The sequence below is a fragment of the Podarcis gaigeae genome (genome assembly GCF_964106915.1).
Source record: "Podarcis gaigeae genome assembly, chromosome: 6".
NCBI classification, from domain to species: Eukaryota; Metazoa; Chordata; class Lepidosauria; order Squamata; family Lacertidae; genus Podarcis; species Podarcis gaigeae.
In genome coordinates, this window is record NC_139682.1 from 57,753,135 (window position 1) to 57,770,177 (window position 17,043).

Genomic DNA, 17,043 nt, shown 5'->3' on the forward strand with positions numbered 1-17,043 from the left:
ACTCTTTACTTTGGATGAAAGTCTTGCTGGGTGGCAGCCACACTGCCAGCTGGAGAATGGCTGTTCAGAATAATCCTAGATGCTCGGAAGAGGAAGTCATCTAATAATGGTTTGATCAAAGACGAACCTATAAAGGGAATAACACTATGTTCAATGTTGACCGTTACAGGATTTATAATAAATGATCATGCAAGAAAAGGGTGTCCAGTGAGGGATAATGCTTTTCCTATCATCTCCACTTAAACAGGTCATAGGAAGCAGAGCTGAGAAAGGTCTTACTGGATAACTGCTGCCAGTGTCAGAACACATAGCTTCACCTTGGCGGAACACAAGCCGGACTATAGCAGCTATCACTGTATTTAAAGAGCACCACCACCAGAGTTTCCCCTCCCCTTTACTAAAACAACTAAGCAATGCTTATCAAATGGCATCACATGCTGTTCCTGTTTTATTGTAAGCTACACATATAGCTATCCTCACCCAAGAAAACTGTTATTTTTGTTCTAATTGTCTAGTTTATGACCAAAGCACTACGAATCAAATGTGGAAAACAGCAAATAATTTTCATTTAAGACCACTGCTATTTGAAGTATTTTCTAAGCAGGCAGGAAAGTGAGACAACCTCTGCTCACTCAGGTCTTATCCTAAGAGATAGTTGTTCATTTGCTGCCAAATTTGCCGCATTTGCTTATTTGCCTGAAAGCTTAAGCCTTGCTCCACAAAGGAAGTGAAGAACCATTCTCTTTCCACTGTGAAAATTAGAACTCTTGTTGCCCATGGCAACCAGATGCAAGCAGCCTGACCTGACAAATTAGGAATTCTGGTGACCTGAAGCCTCAGCGATCTCAGCAGAGAGGAAGAAATCGCTAGGTTTAACATTGTAATGACACAACTAAGCACTGAAAGCCAAGTTACCTAGCATTTCCTTCTCTGTTCCGCAAAGTGACAGGAGGGTCTTAATGAGCCTCAAATGTCCCGCCAACAACACATTGTCAGCTTCACTGGTTTCACATTCAGCTGCACGGGTAGGTTCAAAGTTATCCAACCACGTGATCTCATCCTCCAACATAGCAGCTGGGCTAATCTTTAGTTGTTCCATTTCTGAAGCTAGGGAAGAAAAACCACATGGGTTAAGCCTACAGAACAGACGGACAAACTTAGGTTAACATTTTGTTTCATATAAAAGATATTATTTAGCTTAAAATGAACACAGAATTACTTTTTGGAAATCAAATGTCAAGACACAGGTAAATGTTCCTTTTTTAAAAAAATAGTTATTATGAAGGCGAATAGCATTTTTTTTTGCTCTTCTGCCTTTCTACCACTTGCTCATACTCCTACATACATCCCCTAGTGGCAAAGAACACGAGAGCATTATCCTGCCCACTTTTCCTAGTTCTATAAAACAATGTGAAAAAAGCCAAAGTAGCTCTTGTATGTTATTTCCATCCACAAGAAAGTGGAACACTATGGTAGTTGTAGTGTGTAGTTTCTTATGGTCTTGAAAAGGTAGGAAATGGTAATAATAATACTTTTATTATTTATACCCTGCCCATCTGGCTGGGGTAGCACTGCTATCCACCTGTGTGCTCAGAGTCAACTACTAATCACTTGAGACAATTAGACTGCACACTAAAACTAAAGAGAAGACCCAAGCAAACAGTTCATGAGAGAGGCAGATGATCTCTCACTTGACCTCTGAAACAGTGTTTTTAGCCCATGCAAACACAGTCCTGCACAGAACTACAAGGACACAAATAATGGAGGAAGGATAAGAACCCAAGAGAAACACATTTCTCTCTCTCCATAAGCGCAATCAATATTAATACTTGACTCAACTTCGATGGCACTGTTTACCATGTGGATACGGGACATTTTCTTATGGTACATTAAGTTTCAAGCAGTTTTGATTCCTATTACTTACATGTGAGATCGTCCAATAACTGGCATCTAAGGTCAAAGTACTCTGTACACTGGGACAAAAGCCTAAAAGCAAATTCAGGCAATTAATACGGGGGGGGGGGATTTCAGAAGCATGTAAAATATTTACAGAAACCTTTACTTTTCTGGGTACTATGTACACATGCAAGATGTTTATTCAGACCTAGCCAACATGTTGACTTACATTCTATGCTATAAAACCAAGGTTTGCTTTTATTTTAAGTTCACAGTAGTGAATTGTTTGTAATGATGATCATCATTCATCCCAGAATAATATGTTGAAATGCTATCAGCTTAAAATCCCCTCCTCTGAAAGCAGATCTAGGATTTGGTGTTCATATTTAATGTTTAACTTTTAAAGCAAACATTGCTGCACATTCAACATGATGGATGCTTATGTTCTTATTGGAAATCTAATGGTAACAGGAAGAAGACTGAAATTTTGTTATTGGCATGCATGTAATTTTTAAACAGCACAAAAAAACCCCACAGCACTATTGGCTTTTTGTGCATTTACTATGATCAACAAATCTAAAAGTAAGTTAGCATAGTATGCTGGCTGATGCTTCTGCCTCCAGAAGTTTATCCTTTCTTTGTACTGGGTAGATTGTGGTTCAGTGTTGCATTATGATTCAGTAAATTCCTGGCTATCCAATTCCTATTCAAGCAACCACAGGGGAAATCATAACTTCTCAGTTCACTTCTAGCACTCTTTCCCCCCCGTTTCACAAGTTTTTACTGCACTTGTCTTAAATAAGCATTTAAGACAAATGCTTATTTTTAATTCTTACATTCTCTATTGAACAAACATGCCTCCAACTTGCCTCTGGTTGACGCCTCTCATGATGCTGGTAGGTGACCACAGTGGCAGCTGAGCAGTAAGGACGACACTCAAAAGAAATTGGTTTGGTTTTTGTATATCAGGGTGAGCTGATGTGTCTGTCTGACTGAGGGTATACAATTGGTCACAGGCCACACGACGAATCTGGAACAGGGCAGAAGCACACGTCAGATCACAAAACCTAATACCACTGTCTTAGAAAACTCTTAAAACACCCAAGTTACTATCGTAATTTGTCCAAGCTAGCTGAGACAGGCAAGCATGTAAGGAACAGAAGTGACCATGCAGGTTCTTTCTCAAGTGGGCACTAGGACAGCACCAATTGGTTGTCATCCTCCAATTGCTCACTTGAGGCAGGAAAAAATGTCATCAATCCACTGCTGCTTTTGAGGCAAATCTTAGTTTCAGTTTTAAACTGGCACATCTGTATAGAGTATGATAAAAATGCTTAATTCCCATATGTCCAGTCCTCTAAAGAACACAGCTTTCTCATCCTAGGAACTTGCTTGCTTGAAAGTCAGTGGCACAGCCTAAGTAACTTCATCTGTAGCAAATGTTTTTCAGCTGCCACTGGCACGAGCACTTTGTCCATGCTACAGGGCAGAACATGCCCTGCTCTCTGCAAGAGAGCTGCTCTGAATATAAATGCAAGCACCTTACCTCTGCACTTGGCGAGCCAAGTAGTATGTCTATGATAAAGTCAGCAACACAAGGGAGGTTGTAAAAAGATCCTAAGAAAAACACAATGTGGATTGTCACAATTTCTTTCGTGAGAAAGCACTATAGTACTTAATACTCCTAGTATTAAAATATCATTGGGAAAATCTAATAGAATCATTAGCGTTATATGGCGTTACAGTAAAATGTGGGTGCCAGATATAAGAGAAAGTGAAAACAGAGTTGGATGGTAACAAATTGGGACTGGGTCTTTGTGGCTCAATTGTATGTAGGGTCAGGAAACAACAGAAAAGCTTCATCCACTTCTCTCAAACCTACCTAGCTGCTGACTGCGGAGCTGTAGGCATGTAACTAAGAGAGACAAGGCCTCTCCTGCAATCAGTGCATCTTTGGTGGATACAGAATGCTGCCTCACACAGATCCCAGCATGCAGAGCTGTTGGTTCTCCTTCACTCCCTGAACTGCAATTGCTTCCTGCAATATGTTAACAAGTGACAAAAGATTAAAAGAAGTGTAGATCTCTCAAGTTAGGAATGAACAGCTACAGTTGTGATAAAGTCTTATGAGCAACACAGAGCTGAGGTCATTGCCAAATCTCAGCTGTTTCAATTCTGTTAAGTCAGTGGCGTACCTGAGCTGCTAAGACGGTTACGAATGCCAACAGGGAACAGCGTGTTGCTTTCTTTGATCGGCTGACTGCTTCCCACCAGGTCAAGCCGCCCTGCAGCAGCCGCCCATGAGAGTCGCATAAAACAAGCAACTGTGGAAGTGAAGTCATTTGCTTCCATTGTCTGGGGGAGGAAAAAAAAAGAATTCTTGTTCAAGATACCAATGTGTTAGGCCAGAAAAGCACTTACAGGTGACACCAAATCCAAGGAACATCGTTGGAAACAGGAGAAAAACTCTGGTTTTCTGGCAGAGTGGCATTTTTTTTTAAAAAAAAGGTACTAAAATTCTGCAGAGCGGATGTTTGAGCTCTGCCTTTAGCAGGGCTACTGCTGCCACATTAGACCTACTTACTTGGATTGCAACCCGCGCAGCAGGAATGATCTCCTCCACTCTGATAGAGGACCTGTCTGAAACAGATAGCTGGCGGTAAGAGGACTTCTCTGGGGTTCCACACATTGACATCTGCCTGTTAGTCTGCCGGCTCACATTACGGAATGGGCGTGACGATAGTGTTTCCACTCCATGTTTAACAATATCGTCATCAAGAAAGGTAGGCATGGTTTGCCCAACAAGCAAAAACCTAAACGTAAAAAGAATTGTGCTGTTTTGAACAGTGAAGGCTCTATGTACCTTAGGAAGATCAAACACTGAGCAGATTAGGGTCATGCATATCTACCTTTGAAAAATCAATCACATACCTTGCCAGCTGCAGACAGATTGAATAAACTCCCTGTCTTGTTTCATAATCCACTTCTGATGGGATGGAGTCTCTCTGCATAACATTCACCACCAAACTGGAAAATAAATTTAGAGATTTTTAATTAAGACAAGAAACATATAACACATGTAGAAGTCTGTTGGTTGAAAATATTTCCCTGTATTGATGAGGATTAATATAATGTGTTAGCGGGAAGATAAACGGCGTTCTGTGTCCTGCGCTGGCTCGCCAGATGCAGCTTGTCACGCTGGCCACGTGACCCGGAAGTGTCTCCGGACAGCGCTGGCCCCTGGCCTCTTGAGTGAGATGAGCGCACAACCCTAGAGTCTGGCAAGACTGGCCCGCACGGGCAGGGGTACCTTTACCTTTACTAATATAATGTGCTAATCATTTAAAACAGAGCAGCCTCACCAACACCATCACTAAATCAGGGGGCCAGTTGACAGGCTCCACCAAATTCTGACATCAGCAGGTGAGACGGGGGAAAGCAAGGGCTCTGGTGTACATCAACATCTTTCTGCACTCCACAATGTTCTGGACACCGATCCAGTGACCGTGCCATCACAATAATGGCAGCACCTGTCACTTCCTTCCTTTCTGTGGTCCAAAAGCATACTCTTCTGTTGGCGTGTTATGGCTCAGTTGGTTAGAGCATGGTGCTGATAATGCCAAGGTTGCAGGTTTGATCCCTGTATGGAACAGCTGCATTGCAGGGGTCTGGACTAGATGATCCTCAGGGTCCCTTCCAACTCTACCATTCTATGATTCTAAGCACACAACCACTGGAGACTAGAAATATAAGCAACTCTCATTTGCCGGTCAAGTACTGAAGTGCAAATATGCTAAGAGATGACATGTAATACCTACAACCTCCAGCTTATTTTTTTAAATTCTAATCAACTATTTAAATTTATTATGACTTTATCAGTAGGGCATAGTCAATGCCATCTCAGTGCCTCAAACTGTCTACTCCCATTCAAAGTTAAGTGCAGATTCAATGATCAATGGCATAGTACTATCTATTATCCAGAACTCTTTGACAAAGCATTTCCTGCAAACACCTTAACAGATTTTGGGAGGACAGCACCAACCACCGAAAGCAGTATTGAAAAAGCAAGAATATCCAGGTTGCACTGCAGTTCTGGCACCTCTTTGTGTAGGATGTGCGAAGAAAGGCTTATGGAAGTGGAAAGGTAACAGGAAAATTGCTGCAATTTATTCAACATCATACACACAAAGAAGGCAAACTAGCTAGTGTAATTTATGCTGTCCCCACAGTATTTGGAATAGCTGCTTGAATACTACTATTGAGAGCACCATTTACAGAATTTATACTGGTATTAAATGTATACCGAGTTGAGAATACTTAAAGGCTAGTTCTCGCACAGCTGGAAGGTTCCACTTCAGAATATTTCTTTCAACTAACCTCAAGCCACCTGCTCTGAGAAAATTTTCGCAGAAAGATTTGGCACAATTTCTTGCCATTTCATCATCCGCTGTAGGCATTAGCTTGGAACTCAGGACCTGAAAAATATTCAGACTTTAGGTAAGTGGCAGAGTTTCAATGGAGCAACACACTAAGCCCCTCTCTCACCCACAGGCAAAGTATGCTCAGCTGAGCAAGAGCTCATATTACACTCTAACACTGCTACTCAGAATTAACTCACCATCCTACGGCACTTGGTCATCTGAATTCAATGAGACCTTTCAATAATGTTAATTAATTCTTTTATCAACACCTGTCATATAATTAAGAACATTAACACAGTCAGAGGTCCTTGAATACTAACAAAGCTTTCACGAAGTGTGTTTCAAGGCCCATGACAATCCCTGTCATTTCAAGAGAGAAGTTACGGTATATTTACATAGTATGTAAAAAGAATGGAAGATAAGGAACTACAAGGTGGTGAGGGGGTGCCATGCGACCTGGTAAACAGATGTTTAGGTGGCTGCAAGAGAGCGGGATCACTACTATGGAAACCATGCAAAAATAACCCAACTGGACAACTCCTTTTTGTTTGCCAGCACTGTGTGTATTCTGCATGTTGGCATGCGGCTGCAGGTGTTTTGTGGTTTTTTTTGTTAGTCTGGGCTGCTTTTTATTACCATATTTTTCGCTCTATAGGACGCACTTTTTCCCCTCCAAAAATTAAGGGGAAATGTGTGTGCGTCCTATGGAGCGAATGCAGGCTCCTTGGCTTTAGCGACAGCAACACGAAGCCTCCGAAGCGCAGACCTCTAAAACAAGGTGTGTCCTATGGTTGGGTGCGTCCTATAGAGCGAAAAATAAGGTACTTTCCTTTTCTCCTTTCGGGGGATGGAGGGTTTTGCATGTTTCTTTTGCCAGCTTTGTTTTGTGTGTGTTGGCATCACCCCATTTTTCTTCTATGAATGGATATATTGTGGCTCCTTTGTATTTTTTTAGTTTTCCAGATGTGCCTCAGGACTCAAAATATTTGAGGACCCAAGCACTAAACTATAGTTTGGCATTAAATGGATGAGCCTCAACAAACCATTGGGTTCACAGACTGCCTTTTCTCTCTCCTCCTCCAAGTTTGTTGATACTTGCCTAAGTCACATTTTAGTATTATGGTGTAAACCAGGTCGCTGACTGGCGGCTAAGTTTCATACAGAAAACTTTCCCAACTCTACCTGGAGATGCCAGGAACTGAACACGGGGTATTCTACATGCAAAACAAAAGAATTGATATTTGACCCTACCCCACACTTCCATGCCAATATACTCTTACCTCAAGATTGTAAAGTACTCTAAAAGTAGACATTCCTGGGGCAAAAGACCTGAAAAGACTTTCAAGTATTGAAGTAGCACTAGGCTGGTGTTGATGCTTTGTAGACAAAGAAGGCGACTTTGAAGACTGGGAGTTTGACTCAGAGAGTAATGTTTTCTGAGAAAAGAATAAACACAGAGAAATACAAATAAGAAGGCAGTTCTGATATACAGTAACATGGTTATATAGCCATGACAGCTAGTCTTTGGAGTCCTGAACTTCCTAAAAGTAATAAAATCTCTTGCAAGCACCTTTTGCTATATTCTATACCAGGGACAGAGGACTCATGGCCCTCTAAGTATCGTTGGATTACAAGTCCATCCCTGACTACTGGTGCAGCCGACTCAGGCTGGTGGAAATTTGACGTCTGGAGTGCCACAGATTCCCCATCCCTGTTCAATAACGTAAAGAACTATAAAATACAATCTGCAGATTTTTACAAAGTTTATGCCATATCCTTCTTTTTCAATGCACCCCATTGTAAATACCATTTCTCTTTAATTAGTATTTTTTGTAATTTGCATTATTATTATTTTTTCATAGCTGGCATCCATCTGTCTTGGGAGACAATGGAGGAGTGTGCCTTTGGGGGTGAAGTAAAACTGTTGGAAGGTTGCAGCGTGAGAGATATGGGAGAGACATGTTTTGTGAATGCCAGATTAATTTTAACGTAGTTTGCTAACTTCTATGAAACGTGTTTAGGACCCAATGACTATTTGCTACTATCCTATATAGGTAGCTAGGCCAGCCATCCTTAAGGGTGAATGTTAAATGAGCCTGTGCCTTAGGAACTTTATGAGTAATAGATTCTGTGCCAACTTTACAGATGAAGCTAGCAAGCTAATACACGGCTGTGCTAACATGGCATTTTTCCTGCCCCAGTGGCGATAAGCACATTAGCCATGCTGTCTGAATCCCTAGAAGGAAAGTAATGTGTGTTAAGCAAAGGAATCCCCCCCCCCCCCGCCAAAGCAACACATCATCAATAATAAGAGAAATAAAATTAATTTAGCCAGTGATGGTTCAATTCTTGCTCCACAATGGCTAGCATTTCCCCAGAATTTTATAATGCCTACAATTTAATGCCCTACCTATTTCTTTCTCCATTCCTTTCAATCCCAATCTCAATCAGTAAAACTAGACTATGATTGTGTAGTTAACAGAAAAATATATACCTTTCGTCCAAGAGAATCTAGCTGATCAAGAGCTTCCTGAATAGCTGGGTCAGTAGGAATCAGCAAAAGAAGCCTCCGTACTCTCAAAGTAATCCTGAAGAATACAAGAGGCATATAATGTACTCAATTTCTGCTGGGCTGGACACTATGCCTACTGGTGAATGCTTCCAAAATTTATTTATTTTTGCAGCCACAGTATTTCTACAGTGTCTTCAATAACACTACTTACCTTGGCTCTTCTAGGTTCGCAAGCTGGTACAGCATGTCAAACACATTACACACAAGAGCCATTACCACTCCAGGGAGGGATTTTTCCTGAGGATTAAGAACACACAATTAACTTCCCTATTTCTTAAGCAATTTGTTAGGGTTCTCAATTTTTAAAAATTGAGCGATATAAATTTAAAACCTGGCCTAGGGATGTCAGCTACTTGCCAACACAAGGCACTGAATCCTGTATACTTCTCTCTCTCTCTCTCTCTCTCTCTCTCTCTCTCTCTCACACACACACACACACACACCCCTGCAGTGTTGATCTGAAATTCTGCCAAAGAAACCACAGCTTCACATTTCCAATACTTTTAACTTATATGTACAGAGTGAACCAAAACATTACACCTTGAAATTCTAAACTGTGTCATCAAATATAATGAACAGAAGCAGGGAGGGTGCTTTATACTTTTTTCATTTCTGCCTACAGTTAGAACTACTTCAAACAATTCAGATGCATTCATTTCTGAAATGATCACTGAAATTATGCGTTCATCAAAATCAGATGAGAAAGGTGTGCTAGCAGTTCCTGCTGGATTTATCAAGCATCTCAATTCGACTGGAAAAAAGTGCAGGATCAGTGTAGTAACTGCATGTAGCACTAGCTCACTTCAGTTTATTTTCAACTGATTTTCAAATTCTGACAAACTAATTTTATAAAGATTTGAATCACGACTGAGCAATGCAGGGTACAGAGAAATGGAAGATACTGGAAAGCATTTTTTTAAAGTGAAAGGAAACCAACTTAATTAATGAAAAAGTGTCTTTGTGTGTGTGAAATCTATATTTACTCCCCCCATGTTGTACCTGTTCCATTGCATATGATGAACTGAAGACATTACTACTGTTGCTGGAGCTAGTGGAGGAATCAGCAGAGCTTGCTGATGGGGTTCCACTTCCTGATGTCTTTACTGTAAGTGCTTGTTCTTCCGAAAAGCCCAACTGGTGAAGTAGCTTTTGATCTTTATTCACTGTTAGCTGAAATACAATATCTTTTCTTAGCTTCTGCAAACCGTACACATCTAGAATATTGATAAAATCATCCTAACATACCAAGCTGTCATTTGCAAATATCTGTATGTTTTCCACAGGAGCATTCAACAGCTTTGCTATCTTCCATCTGACACTCCCTATGATCTCATTGCTATGAGCCTGCAAAAATGAAGTGGAAGTTAGTTCATTCATGTTCTCAGATCTAGGAAGTATTATTAGACAGAAACCAGTGACCCATAAGGGAAACGTTTCCACATTATCCTGCAAGCCCCATTTACTCAGCATAACCTTGACAAATGCATCTCTGGGTTATTTGTGGGGCATAGGAATTTGTTCATTTTTTTTCTTCAAAAAATGAAGCCCGGCCTCCCACAAGGTCTGAGGGACAGCGGACCGGTCCCCTGCTGAAAAAGTTTGCTGACCCCTGCTTTGCATCAACACCCAACTCCCTTTTTGCTGAGAATTTTCACACTTTAAATATGAGTATTTTAAAAGGCAATAAAATTGCAAGAGCATACCTCTACTGTAAAGGTATCTTTGGTAGATTCATACATAACATTAAGTGTTAAAAGATGTCCATGAAAGGAGGCACCGTGAGGTAGAATAGTACGTGGAACGGAGTAAAGGTCCTGTGGAAAGAAAGTGGTAAAAATGACCTTTGACACAAATGATCAAGGAACAATTTAAAATGTAAACTGGCGTAAGCTGATCAACTGAACATTTTTATCTGTGTTTTAGCTGTCACAATGATCTGTCCATTATACCGCAAAGACTTCCCCAACCTGGTGTGCTCCAGATATTTTGGACATCATCATCGCTGCCCATGCTGGCTGAGACTCAGTGGCAGAACATCTGCTTTGCATGCAGAAGGTCTCTGGTTTAATTCCCAGAAGCTCCAGCTGGGGCTGGGAATGCTCCTGCTATGAAATCATGAAGAGCCACTGCCTGTCAGTGTAGAGGCCATGCAGCTCCAAGTCTATGCCTTTGCCACTGCACTGTTCATGGGTCTTGTCCCTCAGCGAGTTAGCTTGGTGCTGCATGGCCTGTGGGTGGAGAGGGTTGCGGTGGTCCAGAATGGAAATCTTCTCTCCAGCCTGCTCCTAGGTCATTCAAAGGAGACCTAATTTCGGGTAAAGCTCAGTGTTCTCATTCACTTGGGTAGTAAGCGGGGCCCATGATCAAGGAGCAGGATCTGATCACTCCATGCTACTGTAGTTGCAGTGGGCTGTTAAGGGGTTGTAGTAGTAGTTGTTATTATTAGGACTTCTTAGTCACCTTCCAAGGTATAAATTTCTTGCCAAAACCTGAGAGACTGGGGCTCCAGGACCAGTTCACTAGATCACTTGCCCTGCCACAGTTCAGCCAAATACAAAAATAGGTAAAGAGACCCCTGACAATTAGGTTCAGTTGTGGCCGACTCTGGGGTTGCGGCGCTCATCTCGCTTTATTGGCCGAGGGAGCCGGTGTACAGCTTCCGGGTCATGTGGCCAGCATGACTAAGCCGCTTCTGGCAAACCAGAGCAGCGCACGGAAATGCCGTTTACCTTCCCACTGGAGCAGTACCGATTTATCTACTTGCACTTCTGACATGCTTTTGAAATGCTAGGTTGGCAGGAGCAGGGACCGAGCAATGGGAGCTCACCCCGTCGCGGGGATTCGAACCGCCGACCTTCTGATCGGCAAGTCCCAGGCTCTGTGGTTTAACCCACAGTGCCACCCAAAAATACCCAAAAATGCAAAAATAGCTACTACTAATAAAACTGTAGCCTTTTCAATCCAGTTCTGCGTTGGTTCTCATCCTCCTCACTCTCTGATGCGGCCCAAAGGTAATAGAAACTTGCTTGCTTAAACAATGATTCTACAGTGGGAGATGTGTGTTATTTGGTTGTTTTTTTATTTTTATTTTGTATTTTGTGGTTTTATATTTTGATTTTATTTTGTAAACCACCTTGAGATCTTTGGGTCTCAAAGGCAAATCTTAAAAATGTAGTATAAACACTGACAACTGGGAAACACTGGCCTGTGAGTGCTCCAGTTGGAGAACAGCCTTTACCAAAGGTGTCATGGACTTTGAAGACACCTGAACTCAGGATGCAAGGGAGAAATGTGCTAAGAGGAAGGCACACTTGGCAAATCCACACTGTGATCAACTCCTGCCCGGGAACCAATGTCCCCACTGTGGAAGGACGTGTGGATCCAGAATTGGCCTCCACAGTCACTCACGGACTCATTGTTAAAACCGTGTTTATGGAAGACAATCTTACCTCAGCTATGAGTGATTGCCAAAGAAGAAGAAAATAGGGCGGTATATAAATTCAATAAATAAGAACAATAACAACAACAATAACAATAGGAGAACTTGAAGCCTAAACTTAGCATTGCACTTACTGGGCTACTCAAACTAAAGGGACATGGGTACCAAAATTTCTTTTTCTTACCTCTATAGTGATGACGTAGCGTTCTGCCAACAGCAGCAGTCTCTCAATTATTACAAGCTTCGTTGACCTGGAGATTGCAATCAAAATAAATGGCAGACAGTTGGGTGAGACCTCAGTTGAGCTCCTTGAAAATACCTAGCAGCCTGACAAAAGCCACCAACACTATGCCCTGTGGCCGCTATCTGATAGGTGGCCCAAACAAATTTCTCACTATCAAGGAGTATGGAACTAAGTTTCAAGGTGGCAACAGTCAAGGAGTTAGATTTATTCACTCCTCCCCACCATCACCTCAGTAACATTTGATTTAAAAAAGAGGAAGTGTGATGTGATGTCTTCACACTGTTTTGCTGTACCTGCTCCACATTACACAATGAAGTGAAGCAGAGCCAGAGAAATTCCTGAACTGGGTCATAACATATTATGCATTCCAAGTAACAACAGGTTAGTGGTGAAGTACCGGTGGCAGTGGCAGCAAGGAGAAAAAAAGTCATCCTTAACGCATACTTCCAACCCTAGTTTGCCTAGCGAAAGAAAAGAATGGAGGAGTATAAGTAGTAAACTCAGTCCAGTTTTTCCTAAACTTTTGTTATTTGGGGCTGACATAATTAAAGATAAACCTGGCAACACACTTTATTATTTCACCTGAAAAAGGCTTAAAAAGTGAGGTACAACATACATTTTAAAGAAATGTTAGAGGGGAAGAAGGTGTGAGAGAAGAACCAATAGCAAAACAGCGCTGCAGATTATTGCAGTTTTTGATGCTATTTTATATCTCCAATTTGCCCTCCTTCCCCTCAGGTCCAGGGGGAATGTGGTCAGTGCTTTAGGGAAATAGCACCAGCTTCTGCACTTGGCTGCATTCCTGGGCCAATTCATCTTTCCATTTATTTAATTAATGTATTGATATCTCACACCTTTCCGTGGTAACCGTAAACTCAAGGCAGCTTACAAATAAAAATACAGATGAGACCAAACAGCAGCAGAAAAAGGGTCACAGAAGCCATATCAGCAAAAGAAAACACTTAGATTTAAGAGTTTTACAGTGCTGTTGCTGGTAAACTGCAGCCTCACTGTAGTCTTCTCCCAATTGCATAAATGACTACTATGCTGTTGTATATTCCCTGAGAAATACTACTAGTACCAACTTTGATCTTCTTTAAGCAGCTGTCCAAATCAATTTAATGGAAGTGCACAGTATTTGTTCCACGATTACTACACTTGTTTAATACAGGAACAACACTTCTTTTTTGGAACTGGAACAGAGCACCACTTGATTTTCCAAAAGGTAAACTTAGGGTATATTGTATTGTGCTGTGTTGTATTATTTTCCTTCTCATCACAGGCCAGCATAAGTTGAGCAAACCTTTAAAAAGTGTTTATTCAACACTTCTTTTTGTAACCAGAGACTTGCATCACCCTTCTGGCAACTACCTTCCACAGTGAATCCTATTGCAATGTATTTAAAAACAAAAACAAAAAAACCAGAAACATTCATTTGTGGGGACAAATACATTGAATAAACCTGTCCTTTGTAAAGTGTTTATGTATGATGAAGCTGTGGGTGCCAGTTCTAATTTCGGTAGTTTCTTTGGCCCATATCCATTTCACACACAGACAAGAATACCTGGTTCAGATGTAACATTCTAAAGTTTAGTGGATCAGGAATGTGAGATATGAGACTCCTCATTACTGAGGTTTCTTTTAACACAAGCAAGCTGGGCAAACTGTGGTTACAGCTAACCACATTAGCATGGTTTAAAGAGGATTTCATACCATGGTTTTGCACATCTTAGCAAGGCATGGTTATGGAAAACTGAAGGAAGGTGTGAGCCTTCAGCACATTCGCAGTCCTCTAAATCATGGTTATCTAGAACAAACCAACATAGATCATATTTATCTATTCCTAAACCAAAACCAAAACCTTACCTGTATGGAGACTGTACCGATGTTGCCACAGTAGGCATTGCAGTTGCTGTTAGCATTTTGGTAGCTCTTGTGACAGCATGTGTCAGCGTTGGACCACCAAGTGCTGAACTGGCTGCCTAGAATGAAAGGAACATCGTGCTATTTCTGGATTACAAGGAAGGCCACGTAATGGTGCGGCAACTTCTTCAGCACTGAGAACTTAAACTTTGCCTTTTATCTGCAAAGTAATTTCCTAGCGTCAAGGCATAACAGGCAGACATCTCTACACACCTTCATTTTAATGATATTCAAAGAAAGGAGCACTGGCTACTCCCTGTGAATACTCTATCTAGTTAAGATGTTTGAGGGTTATACCCAAGGCAAGGAAACAGGTAAAAGATCTCTGACTCTAGGCTCCTGGCTCCAGTTCCAACCATGTAAAGAGAGAGAGGGTAAATACAATTCCAAAAAAAAAAAGAAAAAAAAGAATAACTCTTCTTGGGTCAAAGGTGGGAGAAAGTTCAGTGTCCCGGGCAAAGACAGGAAAAGAACTGGAGTTGTCTAGGGTCACAAGTCTCCCATGCAGTTCCCTGCTGTCCCAGATAATTAGTGGATATAACCCAACATGGTGGCTGCTCTATTAACTCCAGTTGAGAATGGGCTTTCTGTACAGTACGAGGTGGAATGCTGGAAATTATTTTACAATTATGTAAGAATAAAAAATACAACAGGACATATTTTTTTAAAAAAAGATTGACACTTACTTCTAATCTTGTATAACAATCCGCAATGAATTTTTTATGGAGTGACACTGAATCCTGAAAAGAATGAAAAGTGTTAAACTATATTGAAAACATTAATTCACACACATGCAGAGAGAGCAAGAGTACATACAGAGAACTGCTACTATACACATATTACTGAATTTAAGCATGAGCACGGATAGGAGAAAGAGTGTTGGTAATACAAAAACGTACATGGTCCATGTCTCTATTCAGACAACGAAAACCATGGCTTGCCATTATGAATGAACAGCGGTAAGCACACACACACACACACACACACACACACACAAACAATGTCTTCCCCTTCCCTCTTCCTTCCTGTGCAAAGAAGCATGCAGATGCAGAGAAAGAAGTTCAACTTTGAATCAGTGACAATTTAACTTCAATCAGTGACAGGTTAACTTCAACTTCGAATCAGTGACAAGCTAATTGTTTGTAGTTTCATAGAAATGCAGCAAACTATCAATGGTCAACAAGTGGAAGCTACGCAAAGGAAGAGGTGGGATTGCACATTTCAGGGGCAATACTGAGGCATTCTACATTTGTGGTAGAGTGAGGACAGGGACACAACCTCTGACTCCCCAGCCTTGTCACCCTCCTTGAGCTGGAGAAATAACTTCTTTTGCAGCAGAGAGCCTACGCTACTCATTTTGGCAACCTGTGAGATTTAGAATCCTTGAAAATCACATGAGGAACCCACATAAATAGAGCAGGCTCTCCACTGCCGAAGCAGCTATCCCTCCAAGTCATGGAGAGCACTGAGGATGGGGTGCCCACATGGAGCTACCAGGTTAGTCTTCGCTGCCTACTCTCACATGTTCTTTAAACACAGATGCTGAACGCTGGGTTAGGATCATCTGAAGGCAGCCTACATCTCCTCTTCTGGGACAAGTACAGCAACCAAACAATTCAGAGTTGTTACCTTCTTTAGTCTTGGATTTAGATTGATGTAACTATAGTTTATTATTAGCTGAATAGCTTCATTCGCTATTTCTTCATCAGGTGACTCCATTGCGATCTTCCAAATAAAATCCATTCCTATTAATTCCAGTTTTTCTACATGCTAGACAAAATAAAAGAGAGAGAGACTAAGGTTGTTAGCACCCAGATCAGAGTACACTATTGAAATATTTCACATGTTGAAGAGCTTTATCCTATCACAAACTGAAGATACTATTATTAATTACAAGTAATAGTAATATAAGCACAAATAAAGGTAAAGGTAAAGGGACCCCTGACCATTAGGTCCAGTCGTGACCGACTCTGGGGTTGCATGCTCATCTTGCTCTATAGGCCGAGGGAGCCGGCGTTTGTTGACAGACAGCTTCCGGGTCATGTGGCCAGCATGACTAAGCCGCTTCTGGCGAGCCAGAGCAGCGCACGGCAACACTGTTTACCTTCCCGCCGGAGTGGTACCTATTTATCTACTTGCGCTTTGACGTGCTTTCGGACTGCTAGGTTGGCAGGAGCAGGGACCGAGCAATGGGAGCTCACCCCGTCGCGGGGATTCGAACTGCCGACCTTCTGATCGGCAAGTCCTAGGCTCTGTGGTTTAACCCACAGCGCCACCCGCGTCCCTTATAAGTACAAATAAGGACTCCTCTAATTATCTTGGTTAATCCTAGAAAAAGCCCCTCCCTCCCAAGCACGTAAAAGCAAAGAATTTAACTGTGCTCATGGACTGTTTCATATGAGTAAGTTAAAGAAAACTGATCTGAGCCCTAAACCTAATCTTGACTTAGGACAAATTAATGTACTATAGTAGCGTTGCCATATTTCAAAAAGTAAAAACCAGGGCACCCCAAAATTGTTGAGATTATATAAAGGAACCCCCAAAATTG

At 41.5% G+C, this 17,043-nt stretch overlaps 1 protein-coding gene across 2 annotated transcripts in view; it reads right to left on the reverse strand.

Moving 5' to 3' along the window:
- USP24 (ubiquitin specific peptidase 24) overlaps positions 1–17,043 on the reverse strand; it is a 74,211-nt gene that overhangs the window by 25,306 nt on the left and 31,862 nt on the right. For both annotated transcript variants that reach the window (XM_083742730.1, XM_083742731.1), the window contains exons 21-40: positions 16,125–16,265; positions 15,182–15,235; positions 14,439–14,554; positions 12,513–12,579; positions 10,593–10,703; positions 10,135–10,233; positions 9,889–10,059; positions 9,041–9,126; positions 8,812–8,905; positions 7,598–7,753; positions 6,274–6,371; positions 4,828–4,923; positions 4,481–4,709; positions 4,092–4,251; positions 3,779–3,934; positions 3,443–3,513; positions 2,766–2,926; positions 1,925–1,986; positions 916–1,107; positions 10–127 (exon numbers count right to left, since the gene is read on the reverse strand). In XM_083742730.1, coding sequence (XP_083598856.1) covers positions 10–127; positions 916–1,107; positions 1,925–1,986; positions 2,766–2,926; positions 3,443–3,513; positions 3,779–3,934; positions 4,092–4,251; positions 4,481–4,709; positions 4,828–4,923; positions 6,274–6,371; positions 7,598–7,753; positions 8,812–8,905; positions 9,041–9,126; positions 9,889–10,059; positions 10,135–10,233; positions 10,593–10,703; positions 12,513–12,579; positions 14,439–14,554; positions 15,182–15,235; positions 16,125–16,265 — 2,438 coding nt within the window. The remainder of the gene's footprint in view (positions 1–9; positions 128–915; positions 1,108–1,924; positions 1,987–2,765; positions 2,927–3,442; positions 3,514–3,778; positions 3,935–4,091; positions 4,252–4,480; positions 4,710–4,827; positions 4,924–6,273; positions 6,372–7,597; positions 7,754–8,811; positions 8,906–9,040; positions 9,127–9,888; positions 10,060–10,134; positions 10,234–10,592; positions 10,704–12,512; positions 12,580–14,438; positions 14,555–15,181; positions 15,236–16,124; positions 16,266–17,043) is intronic.